General features: G+C 40.3%; 1 protein-coding gene across 3 annotated transcripts in view; it reads left to right on the forward strand.

The window, feature by feature from the left end:
- LOC146785206 (claudin-15-like) overlaps positions 1-18,650 on the forward strand; it is a 404,144-nt gene that overhangs the window by 328,964 nt on the left and 56,530 nt on the right. For all 3 annotated transcript variants that reach the window (XM_085634110.1, XM_085634112.1, XM_085634111.1), the window contains one exon: positions 9,906-9,987. In XM_085634110.1, the coding sequence (XP_085490236.1) occupies positions 9,906-9,987 (82 nt within the window). The remainder of the gene's footprint in view (positions 1-9,905; positions 9,988-18,650) is intronic.

Below are 18,650 nucleotides of genomic sequence, written 5' to 3' on the forward strand. Positions count from 1 at the left end.
TATATGTGCATATGTGTGCGTGTAGACAGAGGTAGAGAGAGGTAGAGAGGTAGAGGTGTAGAGGTAGAGAGGTAGAGGTAGAGAGTAGCAGAGAGAGAGGTAGAGAGAGGTAGAGAGGTAGAGAGTAGAGGATGAGTAATAGAGAGTAGAGAGTAGTAGAAAGAGTAGCAGAGAGTGAGTAGTAGAGAGTACTAGAGTGAGTAGTATAGAGTGAGTAGTAGAGAGTGAGTAGTAGAGAGTAGTAGAGAGTGAGTAGTAGAGAGTAGTAGAGAGTGGGTAATAGAGAGTGAGTAGTAGAGAGTAGTAGAGAGTAGTAGAGAGTAAGTAGTAGAGTGAGTAGTAGAGAGTAGTAGAGAGTGAGTAGTAGAGAGAAGTAGAGAAGTGAGTAGTAGAGAGTGAGTAGCAGAGAGAGAGAGTAGTAGAGAGTAGTAGAGAGTGAGTGGTAGAGTGAGTAGTAGAATAGCAAAGAGAGAGTAGTAGAGAGTGAGTAGTAGTGAATAGTAGAGAGTGAGTAGTAGAGAGTGAGTAGTAGAGTGAGTAGTAGAGAGTAGTAGAGAGTAGTAGAGAGACAGTAGTAGAGCGTGAGTAGTAGAGAGTAGTAGAGAGTGAGTAGTAGAGAGTGAGTAGTAGAGAGAGAGTAGTAGGGAGTAGTAGAGTAGTAGAGAGTGAGTAGTAGAGAGTTGCAGAGTAGTAGCAAGTGAGTAGTAAAGAGTAGTAGAGTGAGTAGTAGGGAGTAGTAGAGAGTGAGTAGTAGAGTGAGTAGTAGAGAGTAGTAGAGAGCGAGTAGTAGAGAGCAAATAGTAGAGAGTGTGTAGTAGAGAGTGAGTAGTAGAGAGTAGTAGAGAGTGAGTAGTAGAGAGAGTAGTAGAGAATGAGTAGTAGAGAGAGAAGTAGAGAGTAGTAGAGTAGTAGAGATTGAGTAGTAGAGTGAGTAGTAGAGAGTAGAAGAGAGCGAGTAGTAAAGAGTCAGTAGTGGAGAGTGAGTAGTAGAGAGTGAGTAGTAGAGAGTGAGTAGTAGAGAGAGAGTAGTAGAGAGTGAGTAGTAGAGTGAGTAGTAGAGAGTGAGTAGTAGAGAGAGTAGTAGAGAGTAGTAGAGAGTGAGTAGTAGAGTAGTAGAGAGTGAGTGGTAGAGAGTAGTAGAGTGAGTAGTAGAGAGTAGTAGAGAGTGAGTAGTAGAGAGAGTAGTAGAGAGTAGTAGAGAGTGAGTAGTAGAGAGTGATTAGTAGAGAGTGAGTAGTAGAGTGAGTAGTAGAGAGTAGCAGAGAGTGAGTAGTAGAGAGTGAGTAGTGGAGAGTGAGTAGTAGAGAGTAGTAGAGAGCGAGTAGTATAGAGTGAGTAGTAGAGAGTGAGTGGTATAGAGTGAGTAGTAGAGAGAGAGTAGTAGAGAGTGAGTAGTAGAGAGTAATTGAGGGAGTAGTAGAGAGGGAGTAGTAGAGAGAGAGAGAGTAGTAGAGAGTAGTAGAGAGTGAGTAGTAGAGAGTAAGTGGTAGAGAGTAGTAGAGAGTAGTAGAGTGAGTAGTAGAGAGTAGTAGAGAGTGAGTAGTAGAGAGTGAGTAGTAGAGAGTAGTAGTAGAGAGTAGTAGAGAGTGAGTAGTAGAGAGTGGGTAGGAGAGAGTAGTAGCGAGTGAGTAGTAGAGAGTGAGTAGTTTAATTTCAAAGGAACACAATGAGGGGGTTCATTTTGCCATAGAAATTATGATTAGTGCTGAAAAAAGAAAAATTAGGGCACATTTTGAGTGACTTGTCAAATCCTCTTCTATTTCATCAAAAAATTCTGACATGCAGACTGAAACATGCACTTTCAATACCAGCAGCAGACTTCCCTGGTGAGCAGTAGCTTTACTACAGTGATCTAATGAGCAACTAGAGTGCTACCATTTAGAATTTATGGCAAATGTGTGACACATCTGAGTGCCTTCTTGCTGGTACCAAAGTAAACAAGCATTGAAAATGCAATAGGTCTCGCCCTCGTTTAAGTTAAAGCAATTCTGTTTGTAATTAGGTGTCCCAGGCCTGAACGTATCCTCAGGATCTAATCGATGCTCTAGTGGTCCACCTCTCAACAGCCCCAAGTCTGGATACCAATAATACGCAGACTAAAGGGTGGTTAGGCGGGGAAGGAAAGGGAGGGAACAGCAGGGAGGGAGACCTGTAGGAAACACAAAGATGAACACAGGTTATTACCAGAACCACACACCGCTCTCCCTCTCTACCTATCTCCCTACTCCTCTAGTACATCTCTTCTACTAACCTGTAAAGAAAAATAACGATGACCAGCCAACAGGGGTGCAGAGTACAACCCGTCTGAGCCCACGTGAGGATAAGTACTTGCGGGTAAATCTTGGCTCTGTCAGGCACCCCTGCGGAAACGAAAGGATATCACAAACACAGGTGGTTTGGCTACGATAGTCAATAGCAGGTAAGCTGTTCATCTATGCACACAATGATCACTGTAATAGTTTGCCAACAGCAGCTGGCCATAACAGGTACATCTCCAGTAGAGTTACGTCACTCATACCTCGGGTAATGTCAGAAAAGCAAAATGTATACTGAGGGCATCCCCTCTTTCATATAGGTTCTATTGGTGTTTTCCCTCGCATGAACTCTGCTGATTAGACTGGGAAGAGTTCTCCAACGTAGGGAATAGCACACCGCAAACTCACAGCAGAACAGAGCTAATATCGCACACAGTGCGCGCTTCCCTGTTTCTCCAGCAGAGCAAATAAGTGTTTGAGAGTACTGCTCTCAGGAGAAAGAACAAGGAAAACACAGCGTGCTCCTCATAATCACAAGCATTTCCAGGTGTAGATGCAGGGCTGGAAAAAGAACTCACCGCCTTCAAGGGGCGAATTACACAAGGAACGAGTGGTGCCAATAGCACCCTTACCCGACCACAGGGACCAGGAGGAAGCCAGCGAGGACCAAAATCCGGCGGAATAATCGGCAGCGTCTCTTCCCACTGCCTCGCCTTATCGCCGCTTCCGCATCATGTGGGACGCGGTGATTGACGTCTGACGTCTGGCGGCGTGTCGAGGCTGCCGGAAACTGTAGTTTCTCCGTCTAGCGCCTGCCAGCGCGGACGGAGCTGCCGTGACCCCTGACATTAGGTGGCTTTTTAGCTTTGCTTGTATTAGTGTTTTTCAAACTTTCATGTACATAACATGCATATGTATGCATATATGTATACAGCAAAAACCAAAGGAAATGATGGATGGAGTGTTGAACATTGCAAGCACTCACCCCCAGTCAACTGATCTGGGTTTAATCCATCACCGTTCTTTAGCCCACTCTGCCACCCCAGTTCAGACATGGCCATATGCAAATCAGTCTGACCCTGTGCCTCATGGGAACAGTCCAGCCCGAACTGCCAAGCCATGTCTTCCCCGGACCGGAAACAAGCTTCCTAGGACCGGTTTCTGGCATTTCAGCCGTCTTCAGCCAGGCTTGCTTGATTCCAGTGGCAAAGTGAGCAAGGGACTCACGTCTGAGCATACCCTGCCAACTTATGGCGAACAAAGCAAAAACCAAAGGAAATGATGGACGGAGTGTTGAACATTGCAAGCACTCACCCCCAGTCAACTGATCTGGGTTTAATCCACCACCGTTCTTTAGCCCACTCTGCCACCCCAGTTCAGACATGGCCATATGCAAATCAGTCTGACCCTGTGCCTCATGGGAACCGTCCAGCCCGAACTGCCAAGCCATGTCTTCCCTGGACCGGAAACAAGCTTCCTAGGACCGGTTTCTGGCATTTTAGCCGTCTTCAGCCAGGCTTGCTTGAATCCAGAGGCAAAGTGAGCAAGGGACTCACGTCTGAGCATACCCTGCCAACTTATGGCGAACAAAGCAAAAACCAAAGGAAATGATGGACGGAGTGTTGAATATTGCAAGCACTCACCCCCAGTCAATTGATCTGGGTTTACTCCATCACCGTTCTTTAGCCCACTCTGCCACCCCAGTTCAGACATGGCCATATGCAAATCAGTCTGACCCTGTGCCTCATGGGAACAGTCCAGCCCGAACTGCCAAGCCATGTCTTCCCTGGACCGGAAACAAGCTTCTTAGGACCGGTTTCTGGCTTAAACCCAGATCAGTTGACTGGGGGTGAGTGCTTGCAATGTTCAACACTCCGTCCATCATTTCCTTTGGTTTTTGCTTTGCATATATGTATATTCATATGTATGCATTTATATTTGTATTTATATAGATATGCAGATTATATATATGTTTATATATGTATGTATATAGATATTCACTGAAAAAAACATAGGTTTCAGAGACGTTATAGTTAGGAATTAGCATTTAAAAAAGCTTTGAAATTCACTGAAAAAAACGTAGGTTTCAGACACGTTATAGTTAGAAATTAGCAATTAAAAAACCTTAGAAATTCACAGAAAAAAACATAGGTTTCAGGGGTGTTATAGTTAGCTGGCCATTTCACTCGTACAAATCCATAGAAATGACTCCGTTATAGTTAGTTCTGCTAACTATAACTTGCGCGCCCGCAATGCACTGCTGATGATGTCACATATTGCATCATTCATGACATTCATGACATGGTCAGTGACATCACTGATGACATCTCAAATGACATCACTGATGACATCACTGATGTCATCATCCAGTGAATGTGGTTTAGTTTGAAATTTAAATATGTATTATATATATATACCAATCTGTATTGAAGATTGAGTGGATATATAACTGTCTGGATGGAGGATTTAGTAGCTGTCTGACTGTTTGTTTAAGTGAGTAATAAAAGTGTCCCACTTAATTCATGGATTAGTAACTAAACTATGTGAAGGTGTGCAGCACTGTCTCTGTTGTTGTATAACATGCTGCATCAGTTGGTCACTAACTACATGAGTGTGTATATTAGTTATTGATTAGTTGGGTGAGTATTTGTATGGGACACTGAGTTTGTATGTGGTTGTATGGGGTGTGTGTAACTCTATGCATAGATGTGTGAATGGTTGATTGACTAGGTGTATAGGTTTAAGAGTGCATGTGGAAACAGTTGTTTGGGTGACTGAGTGTATTTATTTGTGTGTTGGTGAGTGAATATATGTTTTAGTTGTACATCTTCAACAAAGTAAAAAAATAAAAGGCATTGTATGTGAGAGTTGGTGTATATAAATAAGTATGTGTAAGAGTCAGTGACTGTGAGAATAACTATATGAATGAGTGTATAATTGTAATGGTGATTTTTTAACATATTAACTATGAGTTACTATGTGTTTGAATAAATGAAGTGTTGTTGGATAATTGTGTAAGTGAGTAAATGTAAGTGTGATAATATTTTTTCATGAGTGAGTAGGATGACTGCATAACCGACTAAGATGACTGCTGATGTGTCAATGTCTATATATGTATATAAGTGCATTTGATAGTGTTATATTAATTAGTGACTGCATGTATAAATGATTCTGTTGTTGAATGGGTAGTTGTGTGTTTAGACTTAGTAATCAGTAAGTGGGTATGTAGTAACTTGTATTGGTGTGTCAATGGTTTCAAATATGGTACTCTGTATTTTACAGTGAGTGATGAAAGGTTATACTAGTGTATGATGAGGTGTATCAGATTGTCATGTGGATGATGTCATCAGTGATGTCATTTGAGATGTCATCAGTGATGTCACTGACCATGTCATGAATGCTGCAATATGTGACATCATCAGCAGTGCATTGCGGGCGTGCGAGTGATAGTTAGCAGAACTAACTATAACGGAGGAATTTCTATGGTTTTGTACGAGTGAAATGGCCAGCTAACTATAACACCCCCTGAATCCTATGATTTTTTCTGTGAATTTCTAAGGTTTTTTAATTGCTAATTTCTAACCATAACGTCTCTGTACCTATGGTTTTTTGCAGTGAATATATGTATATATATAAAACACTGTTGTGGTCGCCACTACTGTATAGTCATAGTTAGATCAGTTTTTCTGTAAAAATTATTTTTTTGTTTTGCTAATAATTTAGGCACTGTTTTACAATTCTGCACTAACCTTTTCAAAAAGTAAAGTTCACCCACCTTAGTTTCTTCCTGCAAAGTTTTAAGCTGTTGCATCAACTTTACTACAAAAGTGTGCATTTTGTGATTTGAGGAAATTCGTTCAGCCATTTTCTAGAAATTTGTATTGAAAGAAGTGCATGGTGTGGGCTTGAAGGACAAAAAAAGTTAGATATAGCTGGACAATGAGTCCTGCAGGACTCCTGAAGTCTCGTTATACAGAAAATTAAAAACATAATGCCCACTGATTGCCCAAAGTACCATGGGGGTGAAACCTGTAGGCTGGTACAATAGGAGTGCTGGAATTCCCACAAAAGTAAAAACAAAAAAAAAAAGAAATGTGGGTTGGGTGTCCATGGGGGATGGGGGTCAGTGCGGGTGTTGGGTGCTCGTTGCGCAAGGTTGATGATGTAATTTTGAGATGTCATCATTGATGTCATCATTGATGTCAGCAATGATGTCATATAAAATGTCACGAGTGAAGTAGGTCAAAAGCAGTGCATGGTTGTGATGCAATTATAGTTAGCTCCATAAACTATAAATGGTGAATTTCAGTTTTGGGGGGGGTTTAAATGCTAGATTTTATCTTATTTCAACATTATCTATAATGTCACTTTTATCGTTGTTTTTTTCAGTGAATTTCTAGTTTTTTTAAAACATAAACTAACCTCTTATTACCATACCTTACGTCTGATTGTGATTCCCGATGTGCTGGGTTCGAAATACTGATTCCCGACTTGGTTAGCACCAATGTTGTAACATACATCTGCTTTTATTTGCAACACAAGTTAATTAATTGATTCACGGTGTGACATGCAAAAATGTCTGCCCCAAACATTGTCAAGGAAATATTAAAGTATTGGAAGGACATGCAATGTGACTGCATGCATGGAGGAATAACTGCTTGTTTTGGTTCCTTGTAAAGAGAAATTATAAGTAGAATGAATTTGCTAAATTAAGCACCAGTCAGAGACTGTGGCCCTGATCCTACTCAACCTCTGTGCTGCTTTCAATACCGTTTCCTACCACATCCTCATCAGCAGACTCTACAACATTGGCATATAGCAAAACGCTCTGAAGTGGATCGCATCCTTCCTTCAGGACGGACACAGAGGATCCGACTGCCTCTCTTCACCTTTGAGCCCAAGACTTCTTATCCGGCGTATCCCAAGGATCATCCCTCAGCCCCACCTTGTTCAACAGTTGCATGACCCCCTCGCAGACATCATCAGATCCCAGAGCCTCAACATAACTTCCTATGCAGATGACACTCAACTCATCCTCTCACTCAATGAAGACCCGTCCACCACCAGAATCAACTTCTGCAGCGCCATGACCAACGTAGCCCACTGGATGAGAGACAACTGCCTTAACCTCAACTCTGAAAAAGCAGACGTACTGATCTTTGGGAAGAACACCTCCGTATGGGACCACAGCTGGTGGCCAGCAGAACTCAGACAAACACCCACACCCAGAGACCATGCACGCAACCTAGGCATCATTCTTGACAGTGAACTGACCATGAAACTCCAAGTCAACGCAGTCACTTCCTCCTGCTTCCACACCCTTCACACGCTACACAGAATCTTCGGATGGGCCTCGGTCAGCACTAGAAAGGCCGTCACTAAGGCCCATGTCACCAGCCACCTAAACTACAGCAATGCTCTCTACACCAGCATCTCAACTCAGCTCCTCAAAAGCCTCCAGAACATACACAATGCTGCAGCCAGGCTCATCCTGGACCTCCCCAAATGGACCCATGTCACTGCCCCACCTCAGAAATTTCCACTGGCTCCCCATCCAGGAGAGATGCCAGTTCAAGATCCTCATGCACCCCTACAAAGCTCTAAACGATCCAGGACCAGCCTACTTCAACCATCGACTCAACTTCCACCTATCTGCAAGACACCTGCGCTCCTCATCACTAGCCTGTTTGCACCCACGCATCCGTCACATCCGCAGCAGGGGCTGCTCCTTCTCTGACGTCACCACCAAGACCTGAACAACCTACCCATCCATTTTCGAACATCACCCTCATGGGCAGACTTCAGTAAGACCTGGCTCTTCTACAGAGACGTCGCACCCACAGTGCCCAGATACCCCTAGGGGTGACAGTACTGTACTATACAAATGTGATTGATTGAAAGATGTAGTTCAGTAAGGATTGGTAGGGTACTGGATCACATAAAACCAATATTGCACCAAATATTGGGTGAATTAAGTATCAAGTCCTAAATATTATTTGCAAAAATATTACCCTATTGGTAAATTATATTTAGGACACAGAGTTTATGGCAGGCAATATTTTTGTTAGCAATATTCTGAAATACAGCAAAGAAGATGATCACCACAATACCAACCATAAGAATATATAAACAATCTGAACCCTCAATGAAACATATTAGTCAGTACGAAGAACCCACATCCAGCACAGTGTAGAGGCATCTGATAGTTGGCCCTCACCAAACTCACAGCAGCACTCGACTCATCATAAAACAATTCTTTGCAGCATGCATATTAACCCTCTGCGCTACTTTATGATGAGTCAAAACTGCCACTAGACAAAACTCCCTTCTGGAGGAACATTAATCACCAGAGTTAACTTAACGTTTCTATTGTCTGAAAACTGCTGGACACACAAGGAACTCTGCAGCAGGTGCTCTTTAATCCATACGTTATTAATAAACACAGCGGCCCCTCCAACCCCCCAAGTTGTAACCCCTAAAGCCGGAGCTGGGAGCAGAAATACCTCATTGAATTCTGATACATCTGTTTCCAAATTGGTCAGTTTTTTCACACACGGTTTTTCGGGGTGAGGGGGAATCAGATTTTGCCAAACATTGATTTGCACTTTAAAATCGCATGACGCTTTGGGTGCAGCAAGAGCCTAACCTCATTCCGTTTTTTTATGGCAGGGGTGAGAGTACATTTCCCATTCCATGGGGTTTAACTTGTAATTGTATGGTACTAGGTTGTATTAATTACACTGTAAAATGTACTAAGTGCTAAATGGGCCCCAGAACCATGCAACTTGTAATGAAGGGCTATGTGTCAGCAAAAGGGAGAGTGGCATGAAAGTATTTCTGTAACGAGATAGGAAATTTGAAATAGTTTCATCATATTTTAAATGTTCTTCAAAATGTTGTAATAGTTGGAATAGATTTTTCAAATTTCTTCTTCCATTTCCTTTTCTGTGACTTTATATCCCTTCACCTTTCATTCTGTGTCTTATTATACATTTCAAAGACAGCCTATTTCGTTAGCGGGCATTCTAGTTTCTTGCTTAACGTGATACAGTACATTAAAAGAGTATATACACATGTGTAATAATCTTAAGAGGCAAGCAAAGGCCTATTTTACTAATATTTTAAAAGGAAAAAATCTAAAATTCAGTATTGTATCAGATGTGCAGGATAAAGTGTAACGTTCTGGAAAATGCTCATCTGATAAGAGATAAACGAAGATGAATTGGTCAAAATGACCCCTCTGGGATCAAGAACAAAGTGAAGGCACAAGTGTGCGAACACTGAACACACAACTAGAGGATTCCTAATACATAGGTTATGGATGCTTATTTTGTATTAGTGGACATTAAATTGGATATTCCTCTGTAACAGAGCACTGTGACATAATTCTCTTCTCAGGTTTGAGAAATGTGACATTCCACGAGAAAGATTCATTGTAATCTGCCCATTTTCAGGAATTTATTTCACTGGGCTCGGAGCCCTTTCCACTGTTGTTATTGGACAAATGTCAAGCTTTAAAAAAAGTCACAAAATGTAATTTTTTTCCCACGCACAGTATCTCATTGCCATCTACATGAATGCTTGCCTGTCTTGGCTAGAACAATAAAGTGAGCAATATTTTCCTGACCTGTGATCTATTTTTTTCCACAGGTATCTCATCCATGGTGGCCGTTTCTTGGTATGCGGGAATAATCACCGTGCAATTTTATGACCCATTGTACGCTGGAATAAAGTGAGTGTCCACATCAGTTTTACTTAATTTTTTCATGAAAAAACGTAATCACTGTTTGAAATTGAAGTTTCCAAACTAGGTGGCATTTATGGACACTCTGTAGTTATTGCTACTGTAGTTGGGAAATGCATAGTGTGATGGAGAAACTGGGGTGAACATGGTTCAGGATCAGTAAGTGCAGTGTCTTATGGTAATCAGCAAAGCAAAATAAACACCTTTATATGGTAGCACATCTTCGTATAGACAACTATCTTTTACACCCTTAGATTGTGATAAATAGCCACAGGCACTTCCTGAGATGGGTGGATGGCAAATAGGTATTCGGTCAATGTATCAATCCACAGATTCATTCAAAATGCCCCCTTCATTCACAATGGAAAGAAATGCAGTGCAGCAAATGTGTTGACTTGATGATTCTCAGGGTTCTGTATTTCTGTTTCAATTTGCACCCATGTTTGTGAGTCTGTTTGGAGCTCGCCTGTACAGCAGTGAGCTGGGCAAAGAGTGTCAGCGTGTGTAAACTGTACTATATGTACAGTGCTCAAGATCATCAATAAACACCGATGATGTTCCCATCCTGTTCGTGGGTCCAGGAAAACCTCCATGTGTATCTTTCTACATGAAGACACACATAAGGCTGATTCAGTGCCATACTCTAGGAAGCTTATTCATGTAAATGCCTCTATTGAACCTGGATAAATATAACCATCAACAACCTCAGCTCTCGCGAGAGCATGGTACAGCTCTCTCACATGGGAACATATAATAAATTATGTCATACCTTATTCAATCTGACCATAGCGACTCACACTCATACTGATGAGGTAACAATTCATCTCCTCTCCACTATAGGCAGGATCCTCAAGGGTGGAGTCAAACCTAAGAGTTACCTGCTTTGGAGAGGTAGCTCTGTAAAGCTGAATAATTTCTCGCTTTATCCTTCTTGGGTCCAACTAAGTAGTGGTTCACTGATAGAATATCTATGACATAAATATCAATGTTCAAAATATCAAGAAAAAAAATATCGACTACAAAAATATCGACTCCCTTAACTAAACAAGTAAGTACAAAAATATTGAATCAAAAATATCGATGTAATAAATATAGATGCAAAACAAATCTACTTAAATATATATATATAAAATAAAATAATATATATTAAATATATTAAATATTAATATTAATTTTTAACAAAATAAATTACATTTAATATACATGTTAACAATATATAACAAATAAACTCAATTAAAAAAGATAAACACACAAACATAATAATGTATGCATATATATATTTACTTTAAAATAATGATTAAACTATTATCTTTAATTTATTTTAAAACTTTAAAATTATATAAAAATAATATATATATATCAATAATTTAAAATATTAAAACAAATTATATAATAAATTAAAACATTAAACTATTAAACAATATTTAAACTTAAATTCCCCAATACAATAAGTGCAACAGTAGGGAAAGTGTTGGATAGCAAAATAATTAAGTTTACTATTCCAACTCCAGTGTGTGCAACAGTAGGGAAAGTGTTGGAAAGTGGAGGGGTAAAAATTACTATTCCCATTCCAGTGAGAGCAACAGTAGGGAAAGTGTTGGATAGCGGAGGGGAAAAAATTACTATTCCCACTCCAAAGAGTGCAATAGTAGGCAAAGTGTTGGATAGCGGAGGTGTAAAAATTACTATCCCCACTCCAAAGAGTGCAACAGTAGGGAAAGTGTTAGATAGCGGAGGGGTAATAATTACTCTTCCCACTCCACTGACTGCAACAGTAGGATAACTGTTGGATAGCTGAGGGGTAACATTTTGTATTCCCTCTCAAGTGAATGCAACAGTAGGGAAAGTGTTGGATAGTGGAGAGGTAAAGTTTACTATTACCACTCCATTGAGTGCAACAGTCAAGAAAGTGTTGGATAGCGGAGGTATAAAAATTACTATTCCAACTCCAGTGAGTGCAACAGTAGGGAAAGTGTTGGAAAGCGGAGAGGTAACAATTACAACTCCCACTCCAGTGAGAGCAACAGTAGGAAAAGTGTTGGCTAGCAGAGGGGTAAACATTAATACTCTCACTCCAGTGAGTGCAACAGTAGAGAAAGTGCTGGATAGCGTAGAGGTAAAAATAACTATTCCCACTGCAGTGAGTGCAACAGTAGAGAAAGTGTTGGATTGCAGAGGGGTAAGAATTACTATTCCCACTCCAGTGAGTGCAACAGTAGAGAAAGTGTTGGATAGCAGAGGTACACCTAAATGAAACTCCAAAATAATAAAACACAATTAAAACATATTTATAAATTAAAAACTAGTACTATTAACAAATAATAATAAAGTGATTAAAAGGTATTTAATACCCACCCTTTACTCCTATAAAAGTAAAAACAGACAAAAAAATAAACAATTACCCAAAATACATATCAAATAATTAACATAAATTAACAACTATATATTAATTAATTAAATACAAATTACTTCCCACCCTTAACACCTATAAACACCAAAACACACACCTAAAATTAATTACACAATTGCCATAATGAAGTACCAAATAATGAATTAACATCCAATTATTAATTCATCAATTAAAAATAAATAACTTCCCACCCTTAACACCTATTAACACCACAACACACACCTAAGATTAATTACACAATTACCATAATTAATTACCAATTAATTCATTTAAATTACTTAACAACCAATTAATAATTAATTAATAACAAATTACTTTACACATTTAACACTGTAACATTTCAATTAAACAAAAACAAATAAATATAAAAGAATAGATTTTATATAATTACATTATTTCCCACCCTATTACCTATAAACCTACAACCTGCTACAGAACTAAAAACGCAAAATTCAAATCAAAGAATTTATTAACTACTAAACATTTAACACAAATATTACAAATACAAACAATTTGTATACAAAAAACATACAACACATACATTTAAAATATATACTAAAATACACAACATTAATAAACAAATGATATTTTTAACAACTATATTTTTGCTTACAATATTAAACCCTTCAATATTTTTAACATTGATATTACGTATCTTTAGTCGATATTCTTGACCACAATATTCTTGCTGTCGATATTTCTGACCCACGATATTTGTAACTCGATATTTGTGCAACTCGATATTTTTGATTTGATATTCTGTCTTTGCACCTAAGTTGCGAGCTAGGCCTCACGATCCTATCTGGTAAATGTGAGGTGTGTGGCAATAGCTGTGGGTTAATATTTGAGACCAGGTTCTGCTCACGCCCAATTGTGAAGAACTCAGGTACCCAGATACCTGATCTTGCCCACTGGCCTGTTGCTCACTAACTACCTGCTTAAGAAATTGTCAGTTCTGGATCTAGCCATTTCTTTCCTTCCTCTGTGCCTGTGTACGCATGGGCATTCAATGTAGAGACCCTCACGGGACAGGCCCGCTCGTGCCTCCCAGTCCTTTGGCAGTCAGCCATGGGATCCCTTATGGTGTAGATAGACCAGGGTTTTCAAACCTTTTCTATAATGAAAGCTACTTTTGCCTAAGGAAAATCATCCAAAGCTACTAACATATTGTATCACTGTACAATATTGACCACTTCCTTTAACAATACACTAGTAACCACATAAACATTTCTGTTGCAAAGGACATTACCATAACAATAAGTCTCCCTGCCTTAGCCTGAATTACCTTTCAGCTGTTAGCTAGAAATATGTTTTGAAAATGCAATCATTTTACCTTTATCAGCATATCATTTTAGGAAATTATAATTTTTCATTCAAATATCTGTTCTATTTTAAGAAAACAAACTGCATTTTCTAAATTTCTTTTGTGAAGGAAACATAATTTTGCCTTCAAAACATAATTTTTAGTAAATATGCAGTTCCCAAATATCACCATCTCATTTTCATCAAGTACACACATGTACAAATGCTTCACATGGACAGTGTCTGCTTTAAGTATCCAGGCTTTACGCTCACATGCTGTGAATGCATACCATAATGTCAAGGATACCTATAATATGCCAATAATGCTCAACTTATATCAGAGGCGCCACTGTGCTAAGACTGGACCCTATAGTAGCTAGGATGCTCACAAAACATAAGTCATGGCCATTATTATGGCAGAGCAGCTACCAGTATGTCAGAGGTGGCCAAAATTGGATCAGTCATGCTCACAAAATGTCAGCAATCTGTGCCAATATGCACAACTAGTCTAAGAATGCCCAAAATATGTCAAGGATGACAGTCATTATGCCAAGACCACTATTATGATAGAAAAAGAGACAATTGTGCAAAAGGTGAACCTAGAAGGATGGGTACTAACATATGCTTTTAGTGGTCCTTGACATGAAGCATAGCTTCGAAGGAGCAACACCATAGGCGTGTAATGGTGTGAGACATTCCAACCAAGGATTCTCCACCGAATGTAGCTTTTCACAGAAATTAGATGGTTTTCTATTTCCAGCCACTTCAGGATCAGGCCTAGCAATTTTGTCATCAATTATTGTAAAACGGTCAGCAGGTTTAGTACAGAGTATTCAACAGTGATTTGCAGAATTTAAGATTTTACTGTGAAGTTACTAAAATTACACGCTACAACCATTGCCAGAAAATCATTTTGCTGATTTTCTTCTGTCTAATAATAGGGCCTTCATTATGAGTGGTAAAAAAATCCTTTTGGTAACTTTGGTCCCCCAGAGTTACCATTACCCGGGGTATCAGGAGATTATAAATGGAGCCCTGAGGGTCCCCTTAAGAATACGGTGGGGAATCAGCAAACCCGGGTCCAATCCCCACTATAATTGCCTATTTCACAGTGGATTTAACATGGAGATTTCAGCTCCGTGAAACAATAAACAGATCCTTGGGTTTCAATGGCTCTCATAATTATGATGGCGCTGGCAACTAGTTCTACCGGCCCATCAGAATTAAAAGGTGACTTATAATAAGGGAGATGGCATCAAAGTGTGATCATCTAATCATATCGTCCAACCCTCCCCCTACTCACTATCCGAGATGAGAAATCAGATGATCTTTTTGTGTGCACAGAAGGAGATGAACGACTACAACCTCGGACATCAATCATGTAATCAGGGTTATAAAGTACAAGAACCAATATCAGCTGTAACATTACAGAAGATGTAGAATCTTGCTATGTGTCCCAATGTACCCCAATCTAGGCCTAGGTAGGTACACGACCTTTTACCTACATTTGTCGTACCTTGCTTTGGATAACGGTTCTAGCACTGACCTTTTACCCAGTTATGTGCTGAATAAATGTCGATCAGTTTACTTGAAACTAGCCTCATTTATTTTGCATGAGGATTCTTAGAAAAGTCCCTGCACATGACGTTCATAACAGGATTAACATACTCTGTATAAAAGTCATGGCCATCTTCATCCTAGGATGAAAGAACTACTTTGCATAATTGCAAGTATTGATTTGGTTCGTTTACATAATCGTACTCACAACATATCGATTGTGTAAGGAACCTTGAGGCTATCTTTAGGGTATAAAAGAACCATACCAACACTAGATAGAAAAAGGAGAAACTTCCACGCTGACACAAGACGCTGAGGGTCTGCACTCAGAAGCTCCAGCACACAGTGGTCTGACATCCCTTGCAAGGTGTCCAACTCAAGACCAAGACGGAGTCCTTCATTCTCTCCCATCAGGTAATGGGGTTGGCTCTTTCCTAGGGGATTCTTGGCTTTACACCCACATACATGCTAGGTACACTTAGGTACGCTTAGGTAGGGTTAGCATCTTAGGATGACACTTGGTTACTGTCATGTTTATAAGCCTGCATATATTCACTGTTTTAGCACCATGGGAGAGTTCTAGCTTTTATTCACTCTGTTGGTGCTTGTAATGTTTTACATTTGTTTCTGTCTAATGATTGTCGCAGCAAACATCTTTTATACTGGAATGACGCTGGTTCAATAAATGCTTATTGAAAATGTCCTGGATGTTTATTCTGTGTGTCTCCCTGAGACTAAGTGAGCACGAGTGACTTCGCAAAAAGTACTGCACTGTTTCCACGATACCTGAAGGGTAAGAGAGTTGTCATGTTCAGTGGTTGCCAGAAACTATTTGCTCCTTGGTAAGGGTCATGGGCTTATAGTGGCACTGTGAGCAAGCTGGCCTATAGGCTAACATATCCTGCTGGTGTGTTCAGAATCAGCCTAGACACCAATCCCTTAGTTTATGTTTTCCAAACAATGCACAGATCCTGCAGATTTGTAGGAACTACACGACAATCTGTTTTTTGGGCATTGATACAGGAGAGTTTTGTGAGCCCCTCCTTAGGTGTTGAGCTACATCCATCGAACATTAAGACATCCCCTTTTTAAGAAACATTTTAAAAAGTTCCTAAAAGACTTCTATTGCAGTGTAACTTCTAAACATTAACTGTCTGCTGTAGCTTTTGGAACAGGTACCATACCTGGTTAAGTTTTTACATTACTGTCCACCCTGTATATGCTAGTCTCCCAATGTAACTATACTGTAGGACTGTATACTGTTCCATGCCAATAAAGGGTTATGAGGCTGAAAGACAAGTTTTTTATAATGTCATGGAACGCCAAGTTGACTTGCACTATCTTTATTACGTATGGCAGATGGTATTTTAATAATTATATTACTTGGTAACACCGTCAACGATCCCACAAATCTCTTAAACCCTTGGTGTTTGGCTCTATCATATGAAGGAGAGAGTATAGTTGTAGACATGAAGAATGAGAAAGTGGATTATTAGTTGAGGTGGAAGGTAGTCCACTTCACTATTCTTGTTAGGTCCAGTAAAGGTTTCAGTAATTTCAACCTAAGCTCAACCCCTGGTGGCCATGGCACAGATGTGACAGGCTTCGCTTAATAAAATGTGGAAAGCATTTAGAAGTACCAAACCAGTTAAAAATTCAAAAACATAACACAATAAAAATCCCAACTCTAATGTATGAAATTTGAAAATAATTCAATAAACACAATGACACAAAAACAACAAAAATCCAATAGAAATAGAGATATGAATTTGTAAAGTTTTAAATACAAATAGAACCAAAAAGTGTTAAGTGCCAACCGCGGACCATTGACTTTTGGCAGGAAAGCTCTGAGTGGGCGAAATTTAAAATTTGCACCCAAGGATGGTCCATTGCCAGGTAGATATTTTTGGTGCCTTTGACTGGTGAAGATTTCTACGTGCAGACTTAGTCCCTTTTTTGGAACTCGAAATCCTCCAGGAGGACAAGGCTGTAAGTTGTAGCTAAACAGGGCTTCACAAGGCCAAAAACCATGTCTGCAACATCTTGTTGAACTGGATTTGCTGCTGTGCCCCTCCTCCAAGATGCGGGCTAGAGTGGCTCAGAGTCTCAATCTGCATGGACCATAGACGGATCGAGGGTACACCGAAACGGTTCAGAATGCAGCAGTCATGGTGAAATGAGGACTAAGAAATGGATTTGCTGCTGAGAATGGAAGCAAACCAAATCTTTGGTCCAGTGCAAACTCACCTACGTTGGAATGACTTGGCTGGATTCACCCGGTCCTCTAGAGTTCTTTGAAGCCAAAAGATTTCTAAGTACCAGGTTTTTCAGGATGCTGGATGGAGTGCACTTCGACACAGCCAAGGTTCCCAGGACATCAGGAACAGCACTTGGGGGTCAAGACTCCCTCCATCAGTTGCCACCTGCAGGGTCCAGGGCAGGTCCAATTGAAACAGGTAAGCTGGGCTTCAGTGCTAATTTGTAAAAATATAAGTGCCAGGGCCCTAGTTAGGAGACCACTTTGGCTTGCATCACCAATTGACCCTGCCAGCACTACCAATGACAGTCCCAACACAACCACTAACCATCACAGTCCTACATATGTGACAATTCAGACTATTTCAGGCCCCCAAAGCTATAACAATGTCTTTGGTGGCAGGTATTAGTCATTTTTATGTATATCAAGTTAATGAACAACTGATGTTGTGTTCATTGATAAATGAGACAAACGGTGCCACCATGTGGCAGACTCTAATAAGTGCCGGGGGTGACAATTAAGTGGTGGTGCTCAGCACCGGAAACAACAAGCTCAAATTAGGCACTGCTGGACTACAGAAAAAGAGGCTTCTTGCAGCTTTTTGTAGCCCTGTAGTTTAACCGGAAGTCAGCCAACTTACATTTGGAGTTCACTTCTCTGTCCTGGGTACAAGTGGGAGCAGGTCTAACCCTTCAGTTCTCCTCGCAGGTCTCAACAGCAGGTCTTTTATCTTCCACAGGTCCAGTAGTGTTCTGGAGAAGGTGCCACATTTATGCATGATGCTAGATTATTGGTGGGAGAAACTACTGGTCCCTTCCTGACAAATAGGAAAACATTCCTAGGGGTGACTCTGTCCAATGTTTAGCTGTTCCTGTGTGCCCTAGTTCAAACAATCCAACAGTCCTCTCTCTGCCCCTAATCCAATATGGTGAAACCCTTTTTGCATGTTCCCAATTCAGAAGTGTGGCCTGGGACATGAGCACCACCTCCTCTGAGGTAATTTCTAATTAATTCAGAGGGCAGCTCCTCTCCCACTGGGCAATGGTGCCTGCCAGACTGGAGGAACAAAGAAGGGCCCTGCCCAGGTGTCAGCTAACATTGGCTTATGACAAGGTAGGCCTTTTT

Source organism: Triturus cristatus, chromosome 11 (genome assembly GCF_964204655.1).
Source record: "Triturus cristatus chromosome 11, aTriCri1.1, whole genome shotgun sequence".
Lineage (NCBI taxonomy): Eukaryota > Metazoa > Chordata > Amphibia > Caudata > Salamandridae > Triturus > Triturus cristatus.